This window comes from Pinus tabuliformis, chromosome 2_2, assembly GCF_031772625.1.
Source record: "Pinus tabuliformis cultivar Carrire ecotype Pingquan chromosome 2_2, CPIR1, whole genome shotgun sequence".
NCBI lineage: Eukaryota > Viridiplantae > Streptophyta > Pinopsida > Pinales > Pinaceae > Pinus > Pinus tabuliformis.
Window position 1 is genome coordinate 279,095,502 of NC_142300.1, and position 24,192 is coordinate 279,119,693.

Consider the following 24,192-nt stretch of genomic DNA (forward strand, 5'->3'; position numbering starts at 1 on the left):
AAATAATAAACCATTCTCAGTCAAATTAGCACACCGAACAAAATATATTTAACGTGGAAATCGATACAGGAGAAAACCACAAATCAATTTCTTCTTAATGGATGTATTTAGGCACCAGTATATAATTACATGGTTTTCAAGCACCCACTTGTGGGAGACACCAATCCTGTTTCAAATTTGTAGGATCCAACCCTCTGGAGACACCAATCACTAAAGTTTTGCAAGCACCCACCTATAGAGAACTCCAATCCCCTTTTAGATCGTTGGTTTGTACATTGTTTGTTTCTAACTATATCAACTCTCTAGTCTAAAATCTTTACAACAATCTTCTCTACAACTATTCAATGTCTTTCTACACTTTAACTTATGCTCATTGTAATCTTATATTCTTTTTTTGATGCACTTTGTCTTCTTCTCATTTCAATATGATCTGCTCTTTGTTTTGCATTTTCTCTACCCCTTATCATTCACACTAGTTTCCATAGTCACTCTCACTTGTCATCTCATTCAGTAAAGAACATTGTTGTCCCTACGTACACACACCTACAACATTCATCCTCACATACACATGTTATTCCTTAGTATTTACATTTTTTATCAATCAACATACATGTTTGTTGCTTCTCTGACACTCTCTTGATAGCACATTCACACCTATAGTCCCACTACTTGATTTACTTGATCGTACATTTATATTTTATTTCTTCTCATATTTAAATCGATCCATGGTTTTGTCCCATAGTACTGAACCAAATAATTGACCCATGGTATGGATATTCACGTCGAAAACAAGGAAAATATTCTTTATGTGCTTTCACATGAGTATTGGGAAAGCTAGAAGTCCAAACAATTTCTTGAGTTTCATCTATAGGTTTCCAATTGGGAACACTTAGAATGAATGCATCTAAATGTTTTACCACTAAGATATAGGCCCTACATCTCCTTGAAGCCACTGTTCCAAGTTCTTCATGTTAATAACTTGTACACCAACATCTTGACTGGCCCCTCAACATAATACCCAAAAAAAATTATATATATATATATATATATATATATATAGTTTCTGAATTGCCCAATCTTCCATATGCCTTAATTTAGCAGATATATATATATATATATATATATATATATATATATATATATATATAGTTTCCGAATCACCCAATCTTCCATATGCCTTAATTTAGCAAAGTGATGTGGGGGAGCGACCCTAGGAGCATGCTCCCAATAAAAATAATAAAAATAAATAAAAAATTGCTCCCTAGCTTTTCTTCACAATTGTTTTTGGCAAAGACATTCGAAACACAAATGTTTTCATAGAAACAAGAATTTTTGAGTGGGGTAGCTTGTTACATAGTATTTTGTCACACCTCCTGCACTTCCCTGTGACATACCCTGAAGTGCCCTCTTTGTCTTATCCCTTTGAACTACCTCCTTGAAATGTGGACCTAATCCTATCTTTGGAGGAGTCCTAACTCCCTCTCCTAGCCTATAAATTCCTCCTCTCCCATTCCCAAATGGTTGGTCAAGTGAGAGTATGGGGTTGATCTATGTCCAGTTGCACCCCTATGCTGAGCTTATTCTTAGAGCCTATTCATTAGACTTGGAGAAGGAGTGTTGGAGAGTTTCTTGGATTGGACTTGGATTGAACTCAAGGAGATCCTTTCAACATCAAGGCTATGGTTGTAAGTTTCCCCTTTATTCTTTAAATAATAATACAATTACTAGTTCATCTTCCCAAAATATATATGTTCATGTATCTATTGGTTTGACAATCCTTGGTCAGCTAAATAGGTTATTATTGGATTTGTTATTCGATTTGGTATGCTTTGTTATCTCTTGGTCACTTGTGTAGGTACGTAAGTGCTGGAAGAAGCAAGAAAAAGTATGTGACACAAGCGATTCAAGGATCTCAACAAAGGAAATTGGATTAGCATCAGAATAAGGTAGGCCTTCTCTCTTGTTCTACTTTTTAATTATAATCTAGGAAGATGTCTAGTTGATTGTCCCTTCAGTTGCTAGACCCACTCATTAGGCTAGAGGGATTGTCTCTATCCGCATAGAGGATTAACCTTGTCAACCAACCTAATATTCAAGCCTATGGCCCTAGTATTGATATGCAATTCATGGTAATTTTAAATAAATAAAAAATTCTCCCTAGCTTTTCTTCACAAAAAAATTAGCAAAGATGTTCGAGACGCAATTTATTTTTCAAAGAAAAAACATTTTTTTTTTCCAAAGAAAAATCGTAATTTTATTAGTGAAAACAAAATGACATGTTTCAGATGCTAAAGAGAATTGCATCATCAAGTCAATGAGTGATGATCATAAGTTCATACAAAAAACAACTAAAATACAGATGAAGAGACAAGCGCAAGTTGATTTCCTAATTATAGTCTTGCAGTATCCTTGTCTGAATTTGAGTTGTTTGATGTATGTAGACATTTATTTCCATTGGTATCCTTTACTTCTGGTATCTTTGCTAGTTGAACCAGATTGCTTTGTAATTCAAATGGATCTTGTGAGGTTTTCCCTTGTGTTTTTGGTTCATTTGGTTTCTGGTTGTTCTCATTGGGTGTGGGTTCTTCCTCTGCTTCGTCCTCATCCTCATCAGACTCAGGTGGGGGGAATTTCCATCCTTTGGGCTGTTTCCCAATCTTCTTCTTTCTTCGGGTGTCTTTCTTGGCTTCAGGACACGTATTTTGAAGGTGTCCTGTTTGCCGGCAGATTCTGCATCTGAAAGCTGTGTTTTCATAATCTAAAAGCTATGTCCAATTCCGCTGATTGTGAATCAGTTATTTGTGCGAAGGTGAAGGTTCTTTCCTCCAATATTTGGGTATTTGTTTTGATGTATCACCCTATGATGTTCCTAATACTTGCTAGGACTCAATTGTCCCAAAAATGTAGAGGGAGATTGTGCAGTCTAACCCATATTGGAATTCTAGTTATGACCATGGTATTTGCATCAAATTATTGAAACCAAGGGGTAGTGAAGAGAACCATCGATCCCCAGAACCACGGTCCTTCTTGAAGAATAATGTCTCTTGGTTCCGATGTTGGGAATTTTATGATGAAGAACCCTTTAGAGTAGAGGTGTATTTTACAATGTATTGTCCAGTTTATGAAAATCCATTGAAAAATCTCTGCTGGTTTTGGCTAGAAATAGTTGAATCGACATATAATGGCTTAAGATTCAAATGTAGCACAGTGCTCATATATTTTTGGAGCATCTATATTTGGTTCTGGAATGTAATTCAGTTGCCCAACTATGTAAGGATTAGGAGAATTACATGCTTGATCTGAAGGTGTTGTAGCTGCATTTTTCCCTGTAGTATGTTCTTGTACGAGAGTCCTCGATTTATGTGTTTCTATTTTGATTCTGTGATGTTAGATGTACTGCTCCCAAGGCCTCCTCCAACATGTTTTATTTTACTAGAGGTCGCAGCTCCACCTCTCAGTCACGGGTTGAGGGTTATGGAGGACGTTGATAAGATGTTGTAATCCATCAGGAACCAGTTATCCTTCATTAATCTACCCCCATGGATCAAGTGTTGTAGATGTATAAGATATCGAATATTTTGCATTATTTTTTGCTTCAATTGCATCACCATGTCTGTTGCACCCAAACTAATGAAGACTTCCTGGTAGGCGTTTTTAGAAAGATTTGAAAGCAGATTGGTTTTATTTGTTGTAGGGAGTCAATGTCCAACTTGTTGTCGAAAATCAATTCTTCTTCAGAAGACCCAGTTTGTGATGAGATCAATTTGAAGAGATTGTTGGAGAGTTTCGAAGCAGGAGTCGCCCCGACTATGCCAATTCCATGCGCATTATCCGGATCTGGCTTAAGATAGCGAAAAAGGGTGTGGAAAGCCTGAGACAGAGGGCTTTTGTCCTTATTGAATTTTGAGCCTATTAGATTTGAGCTCGGTGAACCCTAATCCGGTGTTTGTTTCTCCAGATCTGAGACTACATGCAGGTTTGTTTGATGTAGATGCCCAACCCCCAATACAGAGTCGATATACAAGTAGATCTGCAGATCTTGTTGCATCGGAGTCTGTCCGATCAATATTGCAGCGGTGAAAGTGTTATCCTGTTGTGACAGCAGAGGGGTCCCGGGGTGCAATACCAGTATGTCGCAAAGGATATGTCTGCTAGTAACCATGCTACCACCACCGTCCTCAAAATCTCCAAACCCATCCATAAAAACCTTGTCAAACAAGCCCTATTCAACCAATCCATTAAGGTTGGTATGCCATCTGCATTAGACACGAAAAGGAAGATGTTTCGTTTGATACAGGGCGCGATCACTTTGGTTTCCCTGAAGGTGGAAGTCGCTGCAGGGCCATGGGATTTTTCCTCTGAATGTTTCGGGTACCCTGTGCTCCATAATGCAAGTTGTCCCCCACATATTAGGAAGCTCAACATAACCCCTCCTAGGGATGTGAGCCCACCAAAGGTCTGAAGCCTCAGATCCGAAGACGCCATGCGAACCAGCCAAGGGATTGTTCATGGCAGTCAAGTCTGAACCCGCATATCCAACAAATGAAACCTTAGCGTAGATGAAATCCATTCCCCTCCCCCTAGATCATTCAAAGAAAAAACATTTGTTGAGTGGGGAAACCTAATATTCAAGCCTATGGCCCTAGTATTGATATGCAATTCTGTTAGGCCCCTATTCTACTAGTGTAACCCCTTATTGTTATTATTACAACCTACTTATTATATTGATGTACCCATGTAGTGCCCATATTGTTACTCTTGTGCCCCATAGAAGCCCACTATTGTTATTATTGTGCCCTTACATTATTATTGTTATGTCGGCTCTGATTATGTTATGACACCTTTGACTCCTATATATAGAAAGGAGGTATTTTCATTTGTATCATCCAAGAATTTTTCATTTATGTAATGTAAAGGAGGTTTCCCCCTCGAAGAGGCTAAATTCTAAGGCGTTGATCTATCTTTTCTATCTTTTCTTGAGCTGGTTTCATAACATTTGGTATCAGAGCTTTGGATTCTAGGGTTTCGCTGCTCCAAACAGGTCATCGTGGAATGTTCACTATAACTTTGTTTCTGTGACATTTCAGAAGTCGCAAAAAAAACCCATTTGAGAAGAAATCGCGCTGAACCTTGGGTCCAAATTTCAGAGCTTTTTGCGCGATATTTGCGGAGATATGATCTGAGGAAGTTGGTCTTTTTGCAGACTCCTGAATTACATTCAAAACAGGTGACCTGGGGAAAATCGTCATAAATTTCTCTCTGGGGATCGGATTGAAATTTTGTAAGAAGGTACAGAAAGAGGACAGATAGTAGTTTCTTGTGTGTGTGTTTTAGATTCAAAGGTTAAAACAGTGACTCGTGGCACGTCGTAAAAGTTCGCTCTACTGAACCAGTCTAAAAGCAAGTCACTGTGGGAGATTTCACATAACTCTTCCTTGGAGAATCCAATTTGGCTCAGACTTGTGGCATTGGAAAGAGGACACAGAGGGCTACTATAGCTCACAATTTCAGAACTTAAAGATCCAAAAGTACATAATTACAATCGTTTCAAGGTCGAGCTCCTAAAATCAAGAAAAAACACGATGAGGAAGTTTGATGGCAAGGATCCGGTAAATTGGATACTTCAGATGGAGAAATATTTTGATCTACATGGTGTACAATTGTTACAAAAGGTATGTATTGCATCTTCATATTTAGAACCAAATCAATTTTTATGGTACGAAGGGCTTTGTTCTCGTAAACAACTTGTTACGTGGTCAATTTTCACGGAGGAAATGATAGCACATTATGAGGATACAAATAGCAACACCTTCTTTAGAGAAACACCACAACAATTGGAAAGAGTAAAAGGGCTTTGTGACATAGTGGAAAGCAAAATTATGGAAACCAGGAAGCGTACCCCTCACAACTATAAAGATGGAAGTGTTGTTTCTCCTAGCCTTCCACAACCTACAAGGGTTACACCACAACAATTGGAAGAAAAAAGAGAAAAAGGGCTTTGTTACAATTGTGATAGCAAATGCACTAAAGGTCATAAGTGTGTTGAGAATAAATTATTTTACATAGAGTATGAAGAGGAGGAAGAAAATGATCAAGAAACATCAAAAGAAGATGATATATGTCAGGACCCAACCCTAGAGAAAGAAGAAATGAATCAGACCATATCTTGTAAACTATTGGCAAGAATGACCACTTCTCAAACTCTCAAGATACAAGGACATATCAAGAAGAAAAAGGTGCAAGAAGTGAAAGATCACATCAAGAAAGAAGAAATGAATCCAACCATATATTGTGATTCATTGGTCGTAATTACCACTCCTCAAACTATCATGATAGAAGGACATATCAAGAAGAAAAATGTTGAAGAAGTGAAAGATCACATTGAGCGTCAAGAAATGAATCTGACCATATCTTGTAAAGGATTGGAAGAAATTACCACTCCTCAAAATCTAAAGATAGAAGGACATATCAAGAAGAAAAAGGTTCAAGCAGTGAAAGATCACATTGAGCATCAACAACAAGTTCTCCAACTTTTAAAGGATAACGCCACTTTGGTGCAAAATCAAATGAAACAACAGGTAGATCAACATCATAGTGAAAAATGTTTTGGTGTAGGTGATTGGATATTTCTACTACTACATCTAAAGCAAGCTATTTATGAGAAGGAAATGTTGGCAATACTACATGCACTTAAAAAATAGCGACCTTACTGAATGGGAAGACTCTTCAAGGATGAGGATGTGGAAGCATTGTTTTGTGCTATTTCTATTATCCAACCAGATTGGATAAACAAAGCAAGGGATGAATGGAAGAAGGACAAAGAAGTATGGCCACTTATTCAAAAGTTGAAAAAGATCCCAATTCAAACAATATTGCCAGAAATTGAAGAGGAAGGAAAAATCATATTGGAACCTGGAGTAGTCATAGAAACAAGAACCCGACAGCTACGAAATCGATCAATTTCAGAGTATCTCATCAAGTGGAAGAACTTACCTACTGAAGATTCCACATGGGAGGACAAGAATTTTATACAGAAGCATCAAGAACTACTCAAGCGTTGAGGACAACGCTTTTTGAAGGAGAGGGGCATGTTAGGCCCCTATACTACTAGTGTAACCCCTTATTGTTATTAGTAAAACCCACTTATTATATTGATGTACCCATGTAGTGCCCATATTGTTACTCTTGTGCCCCATAGAAGCCCACTATTGTTATTATTGTGCCCTTACATTATTATTGTTATGTCGGCTCTGATTATGTTATGACACCTTAGACTCCTATATATAGAAAGGAGGTATTTTCATTTGTATCATCCAAGAATTGCTCATTTATGTAATGTAAAGGAGGTTGCCCCCTCGAAGAGGCTGAATTCTAAGGCGTTGATCTATCTTTTCTATCTTTTCTTGAGCTGGTTTCATAACAAATTCATGGTAATGTTAAATTCTAAAAGTAAAAGTGAGATTCTCTTTTATCTTTCATTTTCATCATTTTACTTAAATTTTTAACATTACCATGAAATGACTAAGGATGTTTGCAAGTGGTTCCGACCTCATTGGATTTCATTTGGAGAAGGTGAATTTTAGGTATCACTCAAAATCCAGTGGAATTATTATTTTTTCATGATTTCAAGATCGGGGGGATTGAAATACTTACATTGGATTTTGTCATGTACTAGGGTATGGGACTCGTATTTAATCAGGAGCACCAAGCCCTCTATGTATGATCTGAAATCCTGATCGAAATTGATACTGGCTCATTAAATTTTAAAAAGTGTTTGCATGTATTTAAAATCACCATGAAATAAAATTCAATTTAAATGACATAGGAAACTTGTAAGGAAATTGCAACAAATAAACATTAACAACAAACCACACAAGAGAAATTGACACCAACATGTTGATAACGGATTTTGACTATGTTCAAGCTTACGTCTTTGAGCCTGGTCTTACACCGGTGTTTTCGTTGAAGAGGCCTAACTTATATCGGTGTTTGATGAAGTCTTCGTCACATTGCTTCAACTATAGCTATCTTCTCCTTAATGAATGATTCACCTGAAACAACATGTGAAAACGACAAAACACATAATAGAGCACAACAATGAACTATCTACTTATAGAGTCAAGGAACCATAAGCTATCAACATACATTTCATACATAATATAGGAAATAACCATTGATTGTATTAATATAAACAACAACAAAGCTTACAACCACGCCTTGATGTCGCAAGCTTGCTTGAAGGGTCCGATCAGTATGTCTCCATAAGCATTCACTCTCATAGGTTTCCCAGAAAGACTGATGACTCTCTCTCTCACCCAAAAGCAGAAGTATGAAACTAAGGCAATCACAACAAGGCTTCCTTCTTACAAAACCATTGTACACTGTCAATTCACAACATGAAAGGCAAGCCAAGCTGTAAGCTATCAATCCAACAGGCTAAGAACTAGCACACCAAAACTCAACTAGCACTCTAAGAACTCCCAATTAGCTGATCATAGTCATGGAGGATGCTTTGATAAGAGGAGGAGCCTCCATAAATGAGGAGAGAGGAAGCTTATCTGCAAGGGAGGTTAATCAAAAGGCAGAACCACCATCTCAAATGAGGAGAGGCGAACTTCTTTGACCCAACAACCAGCTCTAGAACCACCCAGAAGCATTTTGTTTGAACTAATTCACCATATTTGGGTCGTCGCAGGTCAAACACTGAGACTTAAAGATGATGTCACAAGGCGTTAGTGCATTCAGAGCTATCGTCGCAAGCACGATACTGATGATCTGTGACGATCCCTAAAATCCAATCGTCGGTGAGAACAGATGTACTCTTGTGACGGTGTCGCGAGGTTCTCGTTCACTCTGGGCCATCGTCACAGGCATGATACTGATGTCTTGCGACGATCTTGAAACATAGGTAAAAAGGGTCAACTTCAGGATTAATGAGCATGGTTAATCTTCTTGAGTGATATGGAAGATGTGGACACATATTTTGATGTATGACACAGAGCAGATTCCATTCAGGGACTGACTCTACCCGGGATTAGGGGATGCGGGGTCGGTGACAAAATATTGTGTAACAGATGCCCCCTAAAGCATGAAGGCTGAGAGAGTGGGAGGGGTGAAATGATTTACGAAACCATAACTGAATTGAAACACCATCGCGAAGAACCTGCAGATGTAAGTACAACTGATATCTCTGATAGTGAAATAAGTACATGTAGTCGAGGTATGGGCATAGCCATCCAAAAGACAAATAGAACTGGTCTGTGGTATGGATGCAACCATCCAGTCGAAAAGACCATATGAAAACACAGGTATGGTCGCAGCCATCCAGAAAGACTCAGGTATGGTCACAGCCATCCAATCAAAAGAGTCATGTATAAATAATCCATGCAACCTGGACTTGTGTGATCTGAGCCCAGGGTCTTGAATCCCGACCTGTCCATCGTACAATTTCTAATATGCGAATAAATGTGTTGAAGTCGAGCATACTAGAAAATTGCTTGATTACCGGCCAATGATGTGAACCATTAACAAGCGTGAGAGAGACCACCAGTAATGTCAATGGTTCTCAAGGTACTGCTAGTACAATCCACAAAGTGTGAAGAATGATATGGAGTTGAACACTTGTGAAATCACCCAATCGAAGACCAATGATGCAAGCCTGTCGTCGAGTGTGAAGAACTTGCCATTGAGGCATGCAAGCTCCAAGGTACCGGAAAAGAGTCTCTAGATCAACTTCCTGGATAATGAGTTGATGTCGACAGGAAGCAATCCGTCGCAGGAGGGCCATAATGTTTCCCACACCAACGACATGAGACAAAGGAACAAGATGTAGATGGATGAAACAAAGAATCAGAGGAGGATGTAAGGGTCCAAACTATAGAAGGATTAAGCTCTTGAACATATCGGTGACACGACTCCGAAATGTGGCAGCATTTTGGTACCAAGGGATTGAAGGTCATGCGAAGACAACATGGATCGAATGGAATGAGGCAAAATGAAGGACCCAAACCCCAGAAGGCCAATGACGAAGTGAGGATATCCAAAACCTGGTGAGAAGCAACAAAGGTGTTGATGTTCAAGAGCAACAAGCTGCCGTAGGTAATCAACAGAATATTTCCAAATTTTTTCCCCTACCATTGTTGGCGAGTACCCTAATTATTTTTGAAACACAAGCTTGAATGGGATAGCATATGCTTGTAATATAAGTTTTTCCTTCGGACAAATCCAACCTAGTGAAATTTTAATGAGCCCTAGGGAGGAGAAGCTCGGGTCTCATCATGGCGATGAGTCCAATGTCGTCAAGGTTTAACGAGTCTGACATAGGTAAAACTTGGAGTCTTTTTCATGTTTAAAGAGTTTGAAAAAGACATAGAAAAGAAAACTCCAAAGGGGCCCTTTTCGTATGTTTATGTCTTTCAAGCCTGAAAAGTTAGAAAATGATACTTGAAAGAACCGCTTGACCATTGCAGTGAAGGAGTACTTTTCGTAAATAGTGCCTCCAGCCCGAAAAAAGTAAAAAACTTACTGGGGACACGATGTTTCGTAACCATTAACGAGCTCGAAATGACAAGGGCTCGGCAATCTTTTCACGTTTCAAGAGTCAGAAAAGAGCTTAAAGTTGACTCGGAAAGGGTTTTTTCGGTACTGCTTGAGTATATAATTCATGCATCAATCATCACTAGTGCTCAAAACACCTGTCGCTACACAAGAAAACGCAAGCATAAGATTTGCCTCGCAAAAACACGCATATAGGCCAAAACCCTAATTTCAAACCTTAAGGAAAACCCTCAATTTTTGAAAAAAATATTATAAAAGAGACATTATGGTGAAAAACCAATTTACTTGTGTTTTTTACTATGGTAAAAAACTTCAAACATTGTGTACCTTGTGAAACTGGGAGATTGATTCCGGAAACTCAGTGGTCCATTGCCTTTCACGCTTCCTCTAGGTAAATACCCTATCCCTACCTTTGTTTTTTCGCCAAAATTAGATGCAATTTCATGTTTTAGACCGGGGTTTAAAGGAGTTTTTTGGACAAAAATTCCGCCTCGGTCATCACAAGTTCTCCCCTCGGGGTTGTGATGACCGAGAAATTTTCACGAGGCAAAAATGGGATCGTCGCAGGAAAGTGATGTACACTTGCGACGACCCATGAATTTGTGAACTATGCAAATTGGCCCGTCACTGGAACCAAAAATTCTTCATTTATAATCAGTTTTAAATGGTGAAAATGGTTGGATGGCTTTTAACAAAGGGATGTTTATGCATGCAAGGATAAACAATGGTGTTCGTACGACAAGAACATACCCATGACCATGATGATGAGATGGGAATGGTGGATCCTCAATGTCTGAACATCTTGCGGAATTGTGGGTTACTGAAGTTCTTCCTAACGCCACTGCTAAGAGCACAAATAGATCTCCTAGAATATTTGATCCGAGCATGGAATCCAAGCGAAGGCAAATTCATAATCCACGGGCAAGAAATTGAATATGCCACGGACATCTATTTTTTGACTGGGTTGTCAAGAGGAGGAGAGATGCCCCGCATGGTGGGAACTCGAGTTACCAGAGACTCTATGGACACACTTATCGTGAGACAGTGCCCGCCAGGAACACATAAATCATCAATAAGTGGCAAGCTACAAATTGTCACTGTTAATGATTTATCACTACGGGTATTGCTATTTAACATAACCATAGAAGCTGGCTCCCAAGTCCAGTACGTGGCGACTAAGACTCAATTATGGTTAGCCCAAGATTGCTTGAACCCTACTATGTTTAACTGGGCAGAGGCCATGTCTCTGAATATGAAGAGACAACTGACCAAATGCCATTGGGGTGAGGGGAAAAAGTTCGGATATGGCTCAATCTTGATACCGCTCATGCTGGAACGAGTACCAATCCTCCAAAGACAGGATGTGATGGTGGTATGGCCAGGACCACGACAGACACGGATAACTCGATGGGCGCTCGTGATTCCACGAGGAGGTGGTGGCCAACCTACATCATGGGGTTCGGAATTTGTTGAGTGGATAAACCACCAACAAGTTATAGTCGAGGATTGGCCGTACGTTGGGATGGACTTCAGGGGCGATCCAGACATGCTGCTTCCACCTAGAAAATAGTGGGACGAGAGAGGTACAAGACTCAGCTTGACCGACAAACTTTTATAATTTTTGATGTTTTTGGATTTTAAATATACATGCCCTAATTATTATGTTCAAACTTTGCAGATGTTGGACCTGAGAGACTAGCAGGTCTCGCTCCTACTTCTTGAAGGGTTGCCAGAGAGATTGAGTTACCACCTCCGGGTGGAGACGCTGAGGAGGAGATAGCCCATAACCTCGAGGGCTTGATTGAGGGGATCCCAGACTACAGAGGATTCGAGGAGATTCCCAGGAAGTACTAGTGACACATTGCGAGTGTGTCGAACATGATACATCGGCTGCTTCGACGCATGGTCCGAGAAGTAGTCTGCTATAGAGAGCATAATGCATAGTAGACTTCTAGGTTTCTTTTCTGCATATTTTTGAGAGACATGTGTCTCACGATGTAACTAAACACACATATTTTTTGGACATATATATATATATATATATATATATATATATATATATATATATATATATATATATATATATATATAATGCCATGGTGCGCAATATATGATATAGATCTATCTATGTTTTACTGTCTTTGCTTATTATGTCTGAATAATTGTCTATGATTTACAATTTGCGCATATGTCTATCTAATACACAACTCAATAATGCATCAGTCAACATATTTAACATCTGAATAAAAGACAATAGACACAATAAGCAAGAAATCGCTTTATACACCAAACCCAAAGGTACATCAGCACATGGGTTCATTTTTACACAAGCTCGAACCATGGAAAACTATGCTTGGATTCGGTTTCATGTTTACAAAAGCTTGAAACAAAAAGCTATGCTTGAATAAGGTTCGCATGCCCCCAACATGATGATCCAAGCGAGGTACATGCCCCCCAAGCTTCATTGCATTCAATTGGGTGGATGGAATGAAGGTTCACGCTCGAGATTTAGGAAAGACTCGATTGGGATATTACGAGATCTTAATCAAAAGAATCAATTTGGAAAAGGGAGTTGTTTCATTTGTTAACGAGGTTGACATAGTGAAAGAACTATCCTCAAACCTTTTGTTTCATTTTTAAACGAGGTTGACACAAGATCAAGAACTCTCCTCAAGACTCCTTGATTCATTTTTTAACGAGCTTGACACAAGACAAGGAACTATGCTCCACACTTCTTGTTTCATTTTTTAACGAAGTTGACACAAGCAAGAACTATCCTTGGCGACGCCTTGATTCATTTTTTAACGAGCTTGACACAAGACGAGGAACTATGCTCCATACCCCTAGTTTCATTTTTTAACGAGGTTGACACAGGAAAAAATTATCCTCGATGCATCTTGTTCATGGGCCATACGAGAACATGACTCCCAAGAGGTCTTCACTTGATGGAAGAACCATGCTCTGGGAGGAATATATGTCATGGGGCACAAACGACAGATCGTGTTCCAGTGCCCCCAGTACATGATGTACGAGACCATCTACATGATCATCAGCAGATGCAGAGACAGATTTGTTAGCCACATAATTAACTTGTGGCAGGGAAGGTACAGATGGAAAAAAAGAGCCGATAGGGGATGATGGTTGCGAAGGAGGTATGTGGTGACCAAAGAACGACAATTGATCTATGGTCACAATTCTTCCGTCATGTGGAAAAAAAACCACATGGAAAAGCGAAGAAACAAGAGCTCCCATGACATAAATATAGTCGCGGCCAACGAGAAGTTTGAAGTCCAACGCACCTTGGATGACCATCATGTCTATATAGACGGTTTTACCCCCCAAAGTAATAGGAAACTTTGGAAGGATCCCTAAGGGTTGACTGGTTCCTCCGTCGAAAGCCAACAGATTTTGGGTGACAGGCACAAGTTGTGGGGAGCCCAAAGCTTGCCAAGTAGTGGAAGACATGAGGCTAATAGATGCACCCTCATCCAATAAAGTGCCAGGTACCGCCATATTATAGGCATGCACGGTGATCTGGAAAGGCACATAAGATGGAAGGTGGAATGCAGTCAAGTGATTCCAGTCGAAGGAAACGACAGAACTACTTGGTGGGGGTATCATATGATTGTCTCCATGCTCGGTAGGAATTGAAGAGGGACTCTCTTGATTAGCTAAGACAGGAGGGTCACTCTTTGATTCAAGGGAATTTGACGAGATGAGAAGAACATGAGTAGTATGATCATAATTCACGTTCGGAATAGAATGAACAATGGGTGGCGAAACCAAGTCGACATTCTTGGCGACCAATGGTTGGTCGGGAATACTCATGAGAGAGTCTCGCTTAGAGAGAGCTGGACAAGCAAGAGATAAATCCGAGGCAATCTCTTTGTCAACCGAGAGAGGGTCAGAAGAAAGCCTCTAATAACAACCCAGAAGTTGGGGTTGAGGAGCTGTAAGATTTCCCAAAATGGTGGAAGCTTTATCCATGAACAAACAAAGGTGAAGAAGATGTTCGCCTTCACATAACCTACAGGGGAATATAATCTTCCCTTTCTTCTTACCACTGCTAGTTGAGGGTGTAACATCGACATGATCTTCAGAGGGTGATGAGGATTGACGAGTCAGATCTTGAGACCATACTTCTAAGATCCTAGGAATACTAAGACAATCTCAAAGGAAATGGTCACCCTTACACAACTTACAAGGAAATTTGACCTTTCGTGGAGGATCAGAAGGTTTTTCTACCGGAGGTGTACTCAGAGCAATAGTTGCATGGGTGGCCTCTCGCTTATCTAACTTCTTCTTCTTCGTCTTCCTCTTCTTCTTCTTAGCCTCCTGGTTACTGGATTTAGAACTTTCACCAGGCGAAGTAGAAGGGGAGGGTGAAGAAATAGGGGAAGAAGGCAAAGGGTCAACCCTAGAATCATCTTGACGTGATTCAAATGAAGGAGACAACAGAATAGGATTCATGATGCTCGGGACCACCGAGGTTGAAAACAACCAAATAGGTAAACCAATGGTTAACCCAGGCAAGGACAACATTGCCATATAAGGAGCACCAACATTTCCAAAAGAAGGAAAAGGACCAGGATTCCCATTCGGGGGGAGACCTTGACTGGTAGACTCTGGAAATGTTGCCATTGGAATCGACCTTGAAAGGAACACTAACTTTAACCAGGAATATTTCGTGGGCAGTTAATTTTACAACATCGAAAGAAAACTGTGCCTTTTCATAATTTAAGAGTCGATAAAAGGACGAAGGTGACTCTATCTCTTTCAAGGTTTAATGAGCCTGAAAAGACAAGTGCTCAGATGATCCTTTTTCTTTTAAAGAGTTGAAAAGGAATGAAAGTGACTGCTCTGGAACTCTAGGCAAGAGGTTTACCAGACAAATTGTAAAACTGCATATACACCTTGGTAATAAAATGAAAGAGAAATGACCAAGGACTTTCCGTATGGCAGTCAATCTTCTCAAATGTTGTGTTCGATGTGTTATGACTCATAAGGCGGTAGACTCGGCTTCCTATGGATAATAGGATGATAAACTAGTGGGGTCTCCCAATATATACGCGACGGTACGGGGGGCACAAATCCGTACTAGCATCTATTGTATCACAAAAGGAGGAATCACCCAACCTAAGTGAAAACGATAGCAACTAGGTTTAACGATGCCGGAACACATCTCTAGTCTAGACCTCTAGATATGTGAGCATTAGGTTCCAATGCATTTTTAAGTTAATTCAATAGATTTTAACAGTTAATCTTGAATTAAGTTTCGATTTCAAGGCCTTACCGAATGTATTTCAACAAGCTCTAATATGCAACTACAATGAGTAAAAAACCATTCCTTTCGGTGAATGACTACCTAAATGAGGGTAAAGAGTTCATATCCAAACAAGCAAATGCAAGAACAACAGTGTAAGCAAGTAATCCAATCAATAGGACATACAATTCATCGATTTTCGCTTATCTCGCAACTACTATGATGAAAAATGAAAGATTTGAATTTCGCTTTTCAATTCCTAATCATAAAGAATCTACTAATGCAAACATGCTTTCATTTTTGTATACTATATGAGTGCAATTGTTTTTTTATTTTTGGAATAAATAACAAACAACCTAATTCACAATCTGACCAAGGTTAATTTTAGGGGCGAATAATAGCCCAAAGGCGAAATTTAAGGCTTTTTATATTTTAATGGGGCGAATTTTTAATTAAAATAATAATTTTTTTTTTATATAATTAGCCCTCATTTTATTTAAAAATTAATTTATTTTTTTATTTTAGCCCAGGGCGGATAAACTAACCGAATCGTATTTTCTTAAAATCGCCCCATTTTGATATTTGCTCCCAGTTTGGCAGATCAAAATCGCCATTTCTGATTTACAGTTCGGGTTTTCTGGTTTGGGAGTGGTTTTTGAGGGTCGATTTGGTCCTGGCAGTGGTTTGTGAGGGTCGATTTGGTGTGAGGGTCGATTTGGTCCTGGGAAGTTAGATTTGTTTTGAAATGGAGGGCGGAGCTTAATTTCTTTTCAAATGGAGGGCGGCTCCCTGTTTTCACGGATTCAGTCCGTTGTTTTCATGAATTCCGGATTCAGGGTGTATATGGCTCCCTGGTCCTGTATAAAAATGGTTTTGAAATAGGTTTTTTCATCATAGTTCACAAATCTAAATGTTCTAGTTAGCAGCAGCAGTTTCAGTGCGATATTCTTGCATTTTCATTGTTCAATCCGCTTATTCTTCTCTTGTTTTGGTATCCATGGTTTCTTGGATTTGAACGGCTCATGCCACTGCAGCAGCAACAACAACAGTCGGTACTTGACAGAATTGTTGGCTGAGCGCGAGAAATTAGGCCCCTTTATGCAGGTCCTGCCCATCTGTAGCCAGCTTTTGAATCAGGGTAAGTTGGCTTCATATGTCTTGTTTTTCTTCAAGTTTGAAGTACAGGAGAAGATAGTTGCTGAGTATGATACAGATTATCAGTTGTTCTGGAAGGCCAAATTAGGTGGATTCATGCCTCCTGCAGTTGTTCGGTGATAATCACTTTGCCAGTGAACGCTGAATGCTTCCGTTGGTTTGGAAGCAAATATAACCGTGGTTGCAAGAGACCATGATTTTTTTTTTAATGGTTGGATATCAAATTTTGTTAAAGATTCTCTCCATCTGCCTGTTACCCAGAAGCAAAAGAAAATAACTAAAGCTGAAAAAACATGTAGAAGTATCATTATGCTGATTTGGATTTCATATTTTGGAAAGAAGATTTCGCTTCAAAATTAACCTGAATCGTATATTGACTTTTCAGGAAATGGTCCATTCTGATTGTGGCCGAGGCCTTGTACCGTGGTGGAAGTATTGAGGAAGTGATGACTGATAATGACCTTTTTACATCTGATAGAAAAGTTGAACAGAGATCATAGTTTTCAACACGTGAGTGCGTTTCAACATATGAGAACTTTATAAGGTATGCTGAACTGTATTGAATGTTGCTTTATTTTGCTGCCAAGTTTATCCATGGTGACTGTTTTTATATACAACACTGGAGTTGCTCGTAGTATGCGTAATATTTGACTAGACCATGTCGAGCATTGCAAAAATTTGCTTTTCGCTTAATTTTACCCATGGCTGAATCTCTGCTTCCACTTATTCTGCTATGTTTTTCAGAGCATGCAATGGATTTTTCATATTTAACATTATCTTGCCATTTACCCCGGTCATTTGGACTTTGATAAACCACTGACAACACGTTTTTAACAAGCAAAGTGGCCTACATTGTTGAACCATTCGAGGAATGATCCAAGCATGCCTGCCCATGCATTTTGTATAGTGCACTCTAAAATGGTCCACTTTCAGGTTTGGTTAACCAAAAATACTAGGACCCAAAGATAAGAGTTGCATGTAGCTATTTCCAGTTACATAAGATGCAAGATTGCACCAATAAAGAATTAAGAACCTGGTAACCTATGGGAGTGCCTACACTATGAAGAACTATGTTTTGAGTTTGGGAAAAAAGACACCCACTTAATATGTAGGATTTTGCTTGAATAGAGGACAGGAACAACTCTAATATTGACCAGATATCTTACACTCCACTAAGGCAATGAGAAGAAGAAACACCGGATCAAACCAAGAAAAAAAATTCCGGTAAAATGTATAATGAGTGAAAAGATAAGAATGCTACCATGCAGGCAACGCAATAATAGCCTTCAGATTTCCCTCCCTTATTTGTCAGGCTTATTGTATTACCCAGCATAACCAGACCCCTGAGCATAATAATAATTCTTACCCTCCATCCCATCTAAATCATCATCTCCGTTCTTTGATTATTGAAATTGAAACACCATTCTGTCTAAACCCTTATCTTCCATCTGCGTGGTAATCATGCCTTCTGGAAAAAGTTAAAAATGGCGGTGCCTTATGGATATGGCAGATTCTGCATGTAACTTGAACTACCAGGTTCCTCCTCCCTTTCAGAGTTTTGACCAGTTGTGTAATAATGGGATGCCCAAGGTTCTTGATGGGTTGCTTGGCTGTATATCTGACTTTGATTAAAATCCGGTCTAACTGCTTGGCCTGATCTTTCCCAATCATTTGGATCTGAGTTGTAACCATAGTTTGAAGCCACCTCTTGAGGATTCTGATAGGGTAATGTGTTTGTACCTTTGTAGGTATTGTCATTCAGGTATGACACAGTGGACAGGCTAGCTTCAGTAGCTGTGAAACCAGGCCCTGGATTATGTCCTTCAGAACCATGCATGAAGCCATTGTTTACTGGATCTACATACGATACAGAGAAATTATTGCTGGGCTTTTTTGGTTCAAAGATGTTCACACATTCACTAGTTGATGGAACAACTACTATGAAAGAAGGATCAAAGAGGCCATCAAAATAGAAACTAATACAAGTTGTCTTTAGCAAGATGATGGATTAAAGATTAGTTGTAGACTTGTAGTTGGCTTTCATCTCTTAGGAATAATGAAGTGCAAAGCAACAACTGAAGTTTTTCCCTGTGCTCAGTAGTCTAGGTTGTAGGTTGGGTTCTCACACTTGCATCTTAGAATATTTTATATCATGACAAGCATAATCAGCTTACCCCTTTTACTGTGGCTTAATAATGATAACAAAAGTCTATTATAATTCATGTTCAGCCGGTTATACAATTAGTTCATTAACAAATTAAGGAAGCATGTAAATATATATACCGAGGGAAGATGAAATATCTTGACACTAAAGTCCTGATGATGAACATTAGTTTGTGGGCTTAAAACATCAAAAGAACTATGAACCAAATCACATATACTCCAACAACCAATGGAGGAATTCCTTCATTCATCAATGGATGAAATGCCTTCATTACTCAAACTGCAACTTTCAACGATCTAAAGTTATATTACTTATTGTCCTAATAAAATTCAAGTTTATCATTTATAGCTTACGTGTGTGTAAGTTACATAATTAAAATCAAGGATGCTCCCTCATAAAATGGAAAGAAATAGCCAAACCAAAATAAGGCAAGGCTGTAGTTTCCAAAATAAGGCAAGGCTGTAGTTTGAGAGTTTAAAAAAATACACACTATTATGGCAAGGCTGTAGTTTCCAAGAGCATATCGAAAGTAATACAGGGGCAAGTTTGTGGCATCAAGTCATAGGGCAAAAATATGTGGACCTATGATCTTTGGAGGAATGGATTAGACTTCCAAATAAAATTGTTACAAATGTCTCAATGGTTAAAAGGCTCTTGTTCAATCTTTTCCTCTGCTGGGAAATTGGCAATGTGGAGAATAGGAAATGGATTGAATGTGAAAATAGGTGAAGACACCTAGCTCCACAAGATTAATGAAGAAACTATCAAGACCCTGGCAATGGCATACTCACTCAAGCTGATGTTATGTCCAAAATTGATCACCATATAGAAACAGCACTGGAAATTTGCAAGGTCAACAGGCTTGGAAGGAGGTTCAAAGGACAATCGAGATGGCTATGTTAACATATTACAACTAAGTACAATGTGGAGAATAGGAAATGGAGAGAAAGTGAGAATAGGTGAAGATCCCTAGGTGAGGTTTAAAAGGCTCCAGGAGATTAATGAAGAAACTATTGAGACCCTGCATAACAATGGCACACACTCAAGCTGATATTGTGGATCCAAATTTGACCACCATGCAGAAACAGCACTAGATATCAGCAAGGTTCTTGATGGGTTGCTTGGCTGTATATCTGACTTTGATTAAAATCCGGTCTAACTGCTTGGCCTGATCTTTCATTAACAAATTAGTTCATTAACAAATTAAGGAAGCATGTAAATATATATACCGAGGAAAGATGAAATATCTTGACACTAAAGTCCTGATGATGAACCTTAGTTTGTGGGCTTAAAACATCAAAAGAACTATGAACCAAATCACATATACTCCAACAACCAATGGAGGAATTCCTTCATTCATCAATGGATGAAATGCCTTCATTACTCAAACTGCAACTTTCAACGATCTAAAGTTATATTACTTATTGTCCTAATAAAATTCAAGTTTATCATTTATAGCTTATGTGTGTGTAAGTTACATAATTAAAATCAAGGATGCTCCCTCATAAAATGGAAAGAAATAGCCAAACCAAAATAAGGCAAGGCTGTAGTTTGAGAGTTTAAAAAAATACACACTATTATGGCAAGGCTGTAGTTTCCAAGAGCATATGGAAAGTAATACAGGGGCAAGTTTGTGGCATCAAGTCATAGGGCAAAAATATGTGGACCTATGATCTTTGGAGGAATGGATTAGACTTCCAAATAAAATTATTACAAATGTCTCAATGGTTAAAAGGCTCTTGTTCAATCTTTTCCTCTGCTGGGCAATTGGCAATGTGGAGAATAGGAAATGGATTGAATGTGAAAATAGGTGAAGACACCTAGCTCAAGAAACTATCAAGACCCTGGCAATGGCATACTCACTCAAGCTGATGTTATGTCCAAAATTGATCACCATATAGAAACAGCACTGGAAATTTGCAAGGTCAACAGGCTTGGAAGGAGGTTCAAAGGACAATCGAGATGGCTATTCTCCGTAAGGATCGACATTCAAATACACTACCTGCACTTCTTTACTGGCCCAGGTTCTGGCATGGCTTTGAGGAATATGCACATTTTCTTCCCTTATAGAGCCACTCTAGAAGAGGAAGATCTCCATAAGATGTGGAATTACCCTGCAACAAGAGATATAGAACAAAGCAGTGGGAAGTGCATATGGCCACCAGAAGCCAATTAGTCTAACCTTTGTGTCTCAACAGAAGCTAAGCCATAGGCCATGTATGGGTTCTTTAGCACCTTTTTCCAAATGATATAGGATTCTCTCTGGTAACCTTGTTATAGTTTCAAGCGATTGTTCTCAAGTTTGACCGTTGTTTCACCTCTTAAGTATTTATAACCATTCTTCATTGAGCATGAATTTGGATGTAATATCCCCTTTTAAGTATTTCTAACCATTCTTCTTTCAGCATGGATTTGAATGGAAGGAAGCCATGATTTTCATTGGAAAAACCATTACTTCTTTCAGCATGAATTTCAATGTGATTTTCCTTTTTAAGTATTTCTAACCATTCTTTCTTTCAACATGAATTTGAATGCGATCTCCCCTTTTGAGTATTTTTAAGCATGAATTTGAATAGATGGAAAGACATGATTTTCATTGAATAAGTTATAACCATTCTTCTTTCAGCATGAATTTGAATGTGATTACTACATTTAAGTATTTCTAACTAATCTTCTTTCAGCATGAATTTGACTGAATGGGAAGCCATGATTTTCTTTGGAATTAATGCCGCCATCAGGTAAGCTAGCTATTTTAGTTCCACATACCCTCTTTATTTCAACAATATTATTTTACAATTATTTTTTCTGTTTTTGTCTGAAACATGTTGAAATATGGCATGTCAGACCTTATGTAGATGGGACAACAGAACGTTCTAAGCTACAAAGAAATGATGGCCTTTCCCATGTCTTGGAAGCACATTGCTAACAAATTGTTTATTTTTATCTGTAGTTTTGATGTTGTATCCTGCTTTTCTCTCTTTCAAACTTCAATTTTAAGTTTACTCTATTCAACACATCTTCTGCAGCGTGAGAGTTTCCAATGAACTAGGTGCTGGCCATCCAAGAGCTACAAAATTCTGTGTTATGGTTGTGGTTGCACAATCACTATTGATTGGCATTATTTGCATGGTTATAGTTCTTCTCGTGAAGAACAAATTTGCCGTACTATTTACTGACAGCGAGGTGATCATGAGAGCAGTGTCTAAATTAGTAATCTTTCTTGCAGTAACAATGCTTCTAAATAGTGTACAGCCAGTTCTATCAGGTAATATTTTGTATGTGATTTGCATTCAATCCTCTTATATTTGATTTTGATTTGAGTGGGCAAAGCTCATATCTCCAACATAATTCCGTGCTTATTACCACCTACATGCTTGGGAGGTTTTCACCTTTGCTTATAAATTTTCAATCATCACATTTTTTCAATCATAATGGTCCCTCTGATCCAGAGCACTCTCCTCATAACGCTCAAAGAAAGTAGATTAGTGATTTGAAGTCAAACCAAACAATTAGCAGTCAACCCTAATGGTTTCAAGGTGTAATGTTTTCAAGATACTCATGTTTTTCTCTTGGAAATGTTATCAGGTGTGGCTGTTGGTGGAGGGTGGCAAGGTTTGATAGCCTACATAAACTTAGGATGCTATTATGTTTTTGGTGTACCTCTTGGTCTACTTTTGGGCTACAAGTTTGACTTAGGAGTAAAGGTGCACTAGGCATTCCCATGTTTTGTTTTTTATGCTTTGTTCGTTATGATTCCAACACACTGATTTCAGCATTGCAACCATTATTGGAGTAGAAGGCAAGACTAGTAGGCCTTCTCTGGTCTCTCTATTCCAAGCTTTAAAAATTGATCTTGTTGTAAGCATTGCCTTCAGTGAAAGCAAAAGTTTGTTCAGCCATCTAACTTTTTGTGTATATTTGATGTTGAAATGAGTGAGCAGGGTATTTGGAGTGGGATGATTGGTGGAACTGCACTGCAAACCTTGATTTTGTTATTGATTGTATATTTCACAAACTGGAACAAAGAGGTATGAACTATGAAATGATCTTATGAAAGCTGGAGATGAACTGATGGAATAGTTGTATTTATTTTGTATTTGTTTATATGTTGAACACTTCAGTTCTTGATCTCCGTGGAAATGCAGGCCTCTGCTGCCGAGAATCGTATCAAGTTATGGGGTGGTGGTGTAGTTGAGGCCCTCAAACACAGCTCAGTTGATTTAAAATCAGAGCATAATGCTGATGTCAATATATTGATTGTTGCATAGAAGTAATAATGCTTTAGCAACAGCCAATTATTCGTCACATTAGCTTCCATTCTAACTTTCTTCCACATGAGTAGCAGGCAACAAACGGCAGTAAGAGGAACAGTGAACCATCAACTTTCACGAGAATCAATAATATTTGAGATGGTTGGAGATTGGAGTGGAAGGAAAAATATTTCCCTTTTAAAATGTCTGGGAGATGTTTATTCACAAAGTATCACTTTCAAAGTGTATGCTTATTCACAGGTATTACTATCTTTTGAATGGCTGGCCCAAATTTCACTAAAAAATTGGGAGGTTGGTCAAGTAAATGTTCATTCACAGGTACTATGAAAGCTGGAGGCATATAAAACCACCTACAGGTGCGAGTACAACATATTAAAATATCAAAAAAATTCAGGAATTCTGAGATAAATGAGGAGATAGAGTTTTTCCTAATTACCATTTTTTTTTAATGAAGTATTACGAGCTACAGGATTTTCATTGATTTTCATAGCATATATATCTTAACGGAAATTTTTCTTGATTGTATGTACGTATCATATTAATTTCAAATAAGAATACTTTCTAAATTCATAGGCTTTTGTTTTCAGAGCGATGTCAGTTTTAAATGCTGTTGTTCGATATAAGTAACAATTGAGAATGTTTCATTCTCTTCATTTTTTTTCATTTTATTTTAATTTTACTAACATATTTACGTTTAAAATATATTATTATACCTGATAAATCATAATCATAAAAGATATGATAAAACATAATCATAAAAACCGTACCAGTTTTGATTCAAA

General features: G+C 38.5%; 1 protein-coding gene across 5 annotated transcripts; it reads left to right on the forward strand.

The window, feature by feature from the left end:
• The first annotated feature begins 17,202 nt into the window (after positions 1-17,202).
• On the forward strand, positions 17,203-23,980 carry LOC149192392 (protein DETOXIFICATION 35-like). Of its 5 annotated transcripts, none has more exons than XM_089404572.1 (6): positions 17,217-17,519; positions 21,821-21,877; positions 22,166-22,404; positions 22,725-22,843; positions 23,081-23,167; positions 23,261-23,980. In XM_089404572.1, the coding sequence occupies exons 2-6, from the start codon at positions 21,822-21,824 to the stop codon at positions 23,405-23,407; spliced, it is 648 nt and encodes a 215-aa protein (XP_089260698.1). In that variant the 5' UTR covers positions 17,217-17,519; position 21,821; the 3' UTR covers positions 23,408-23,980. The 5 variants fall into 5 exon arrangements, with proteins under 5 accessions (XP_089260701.1, XP_089260698.1, XP_089260700.1 ...); XM_089404574.1 differs by having other exon boundaries at positions 21,844-21,877; XM_089404573.1 differs by having other exon boundaries at positions 17,247-17,519; positions 23,285-23,980.
• Positions 23,981-24,192: the final 212 nt, after the last annotated feature.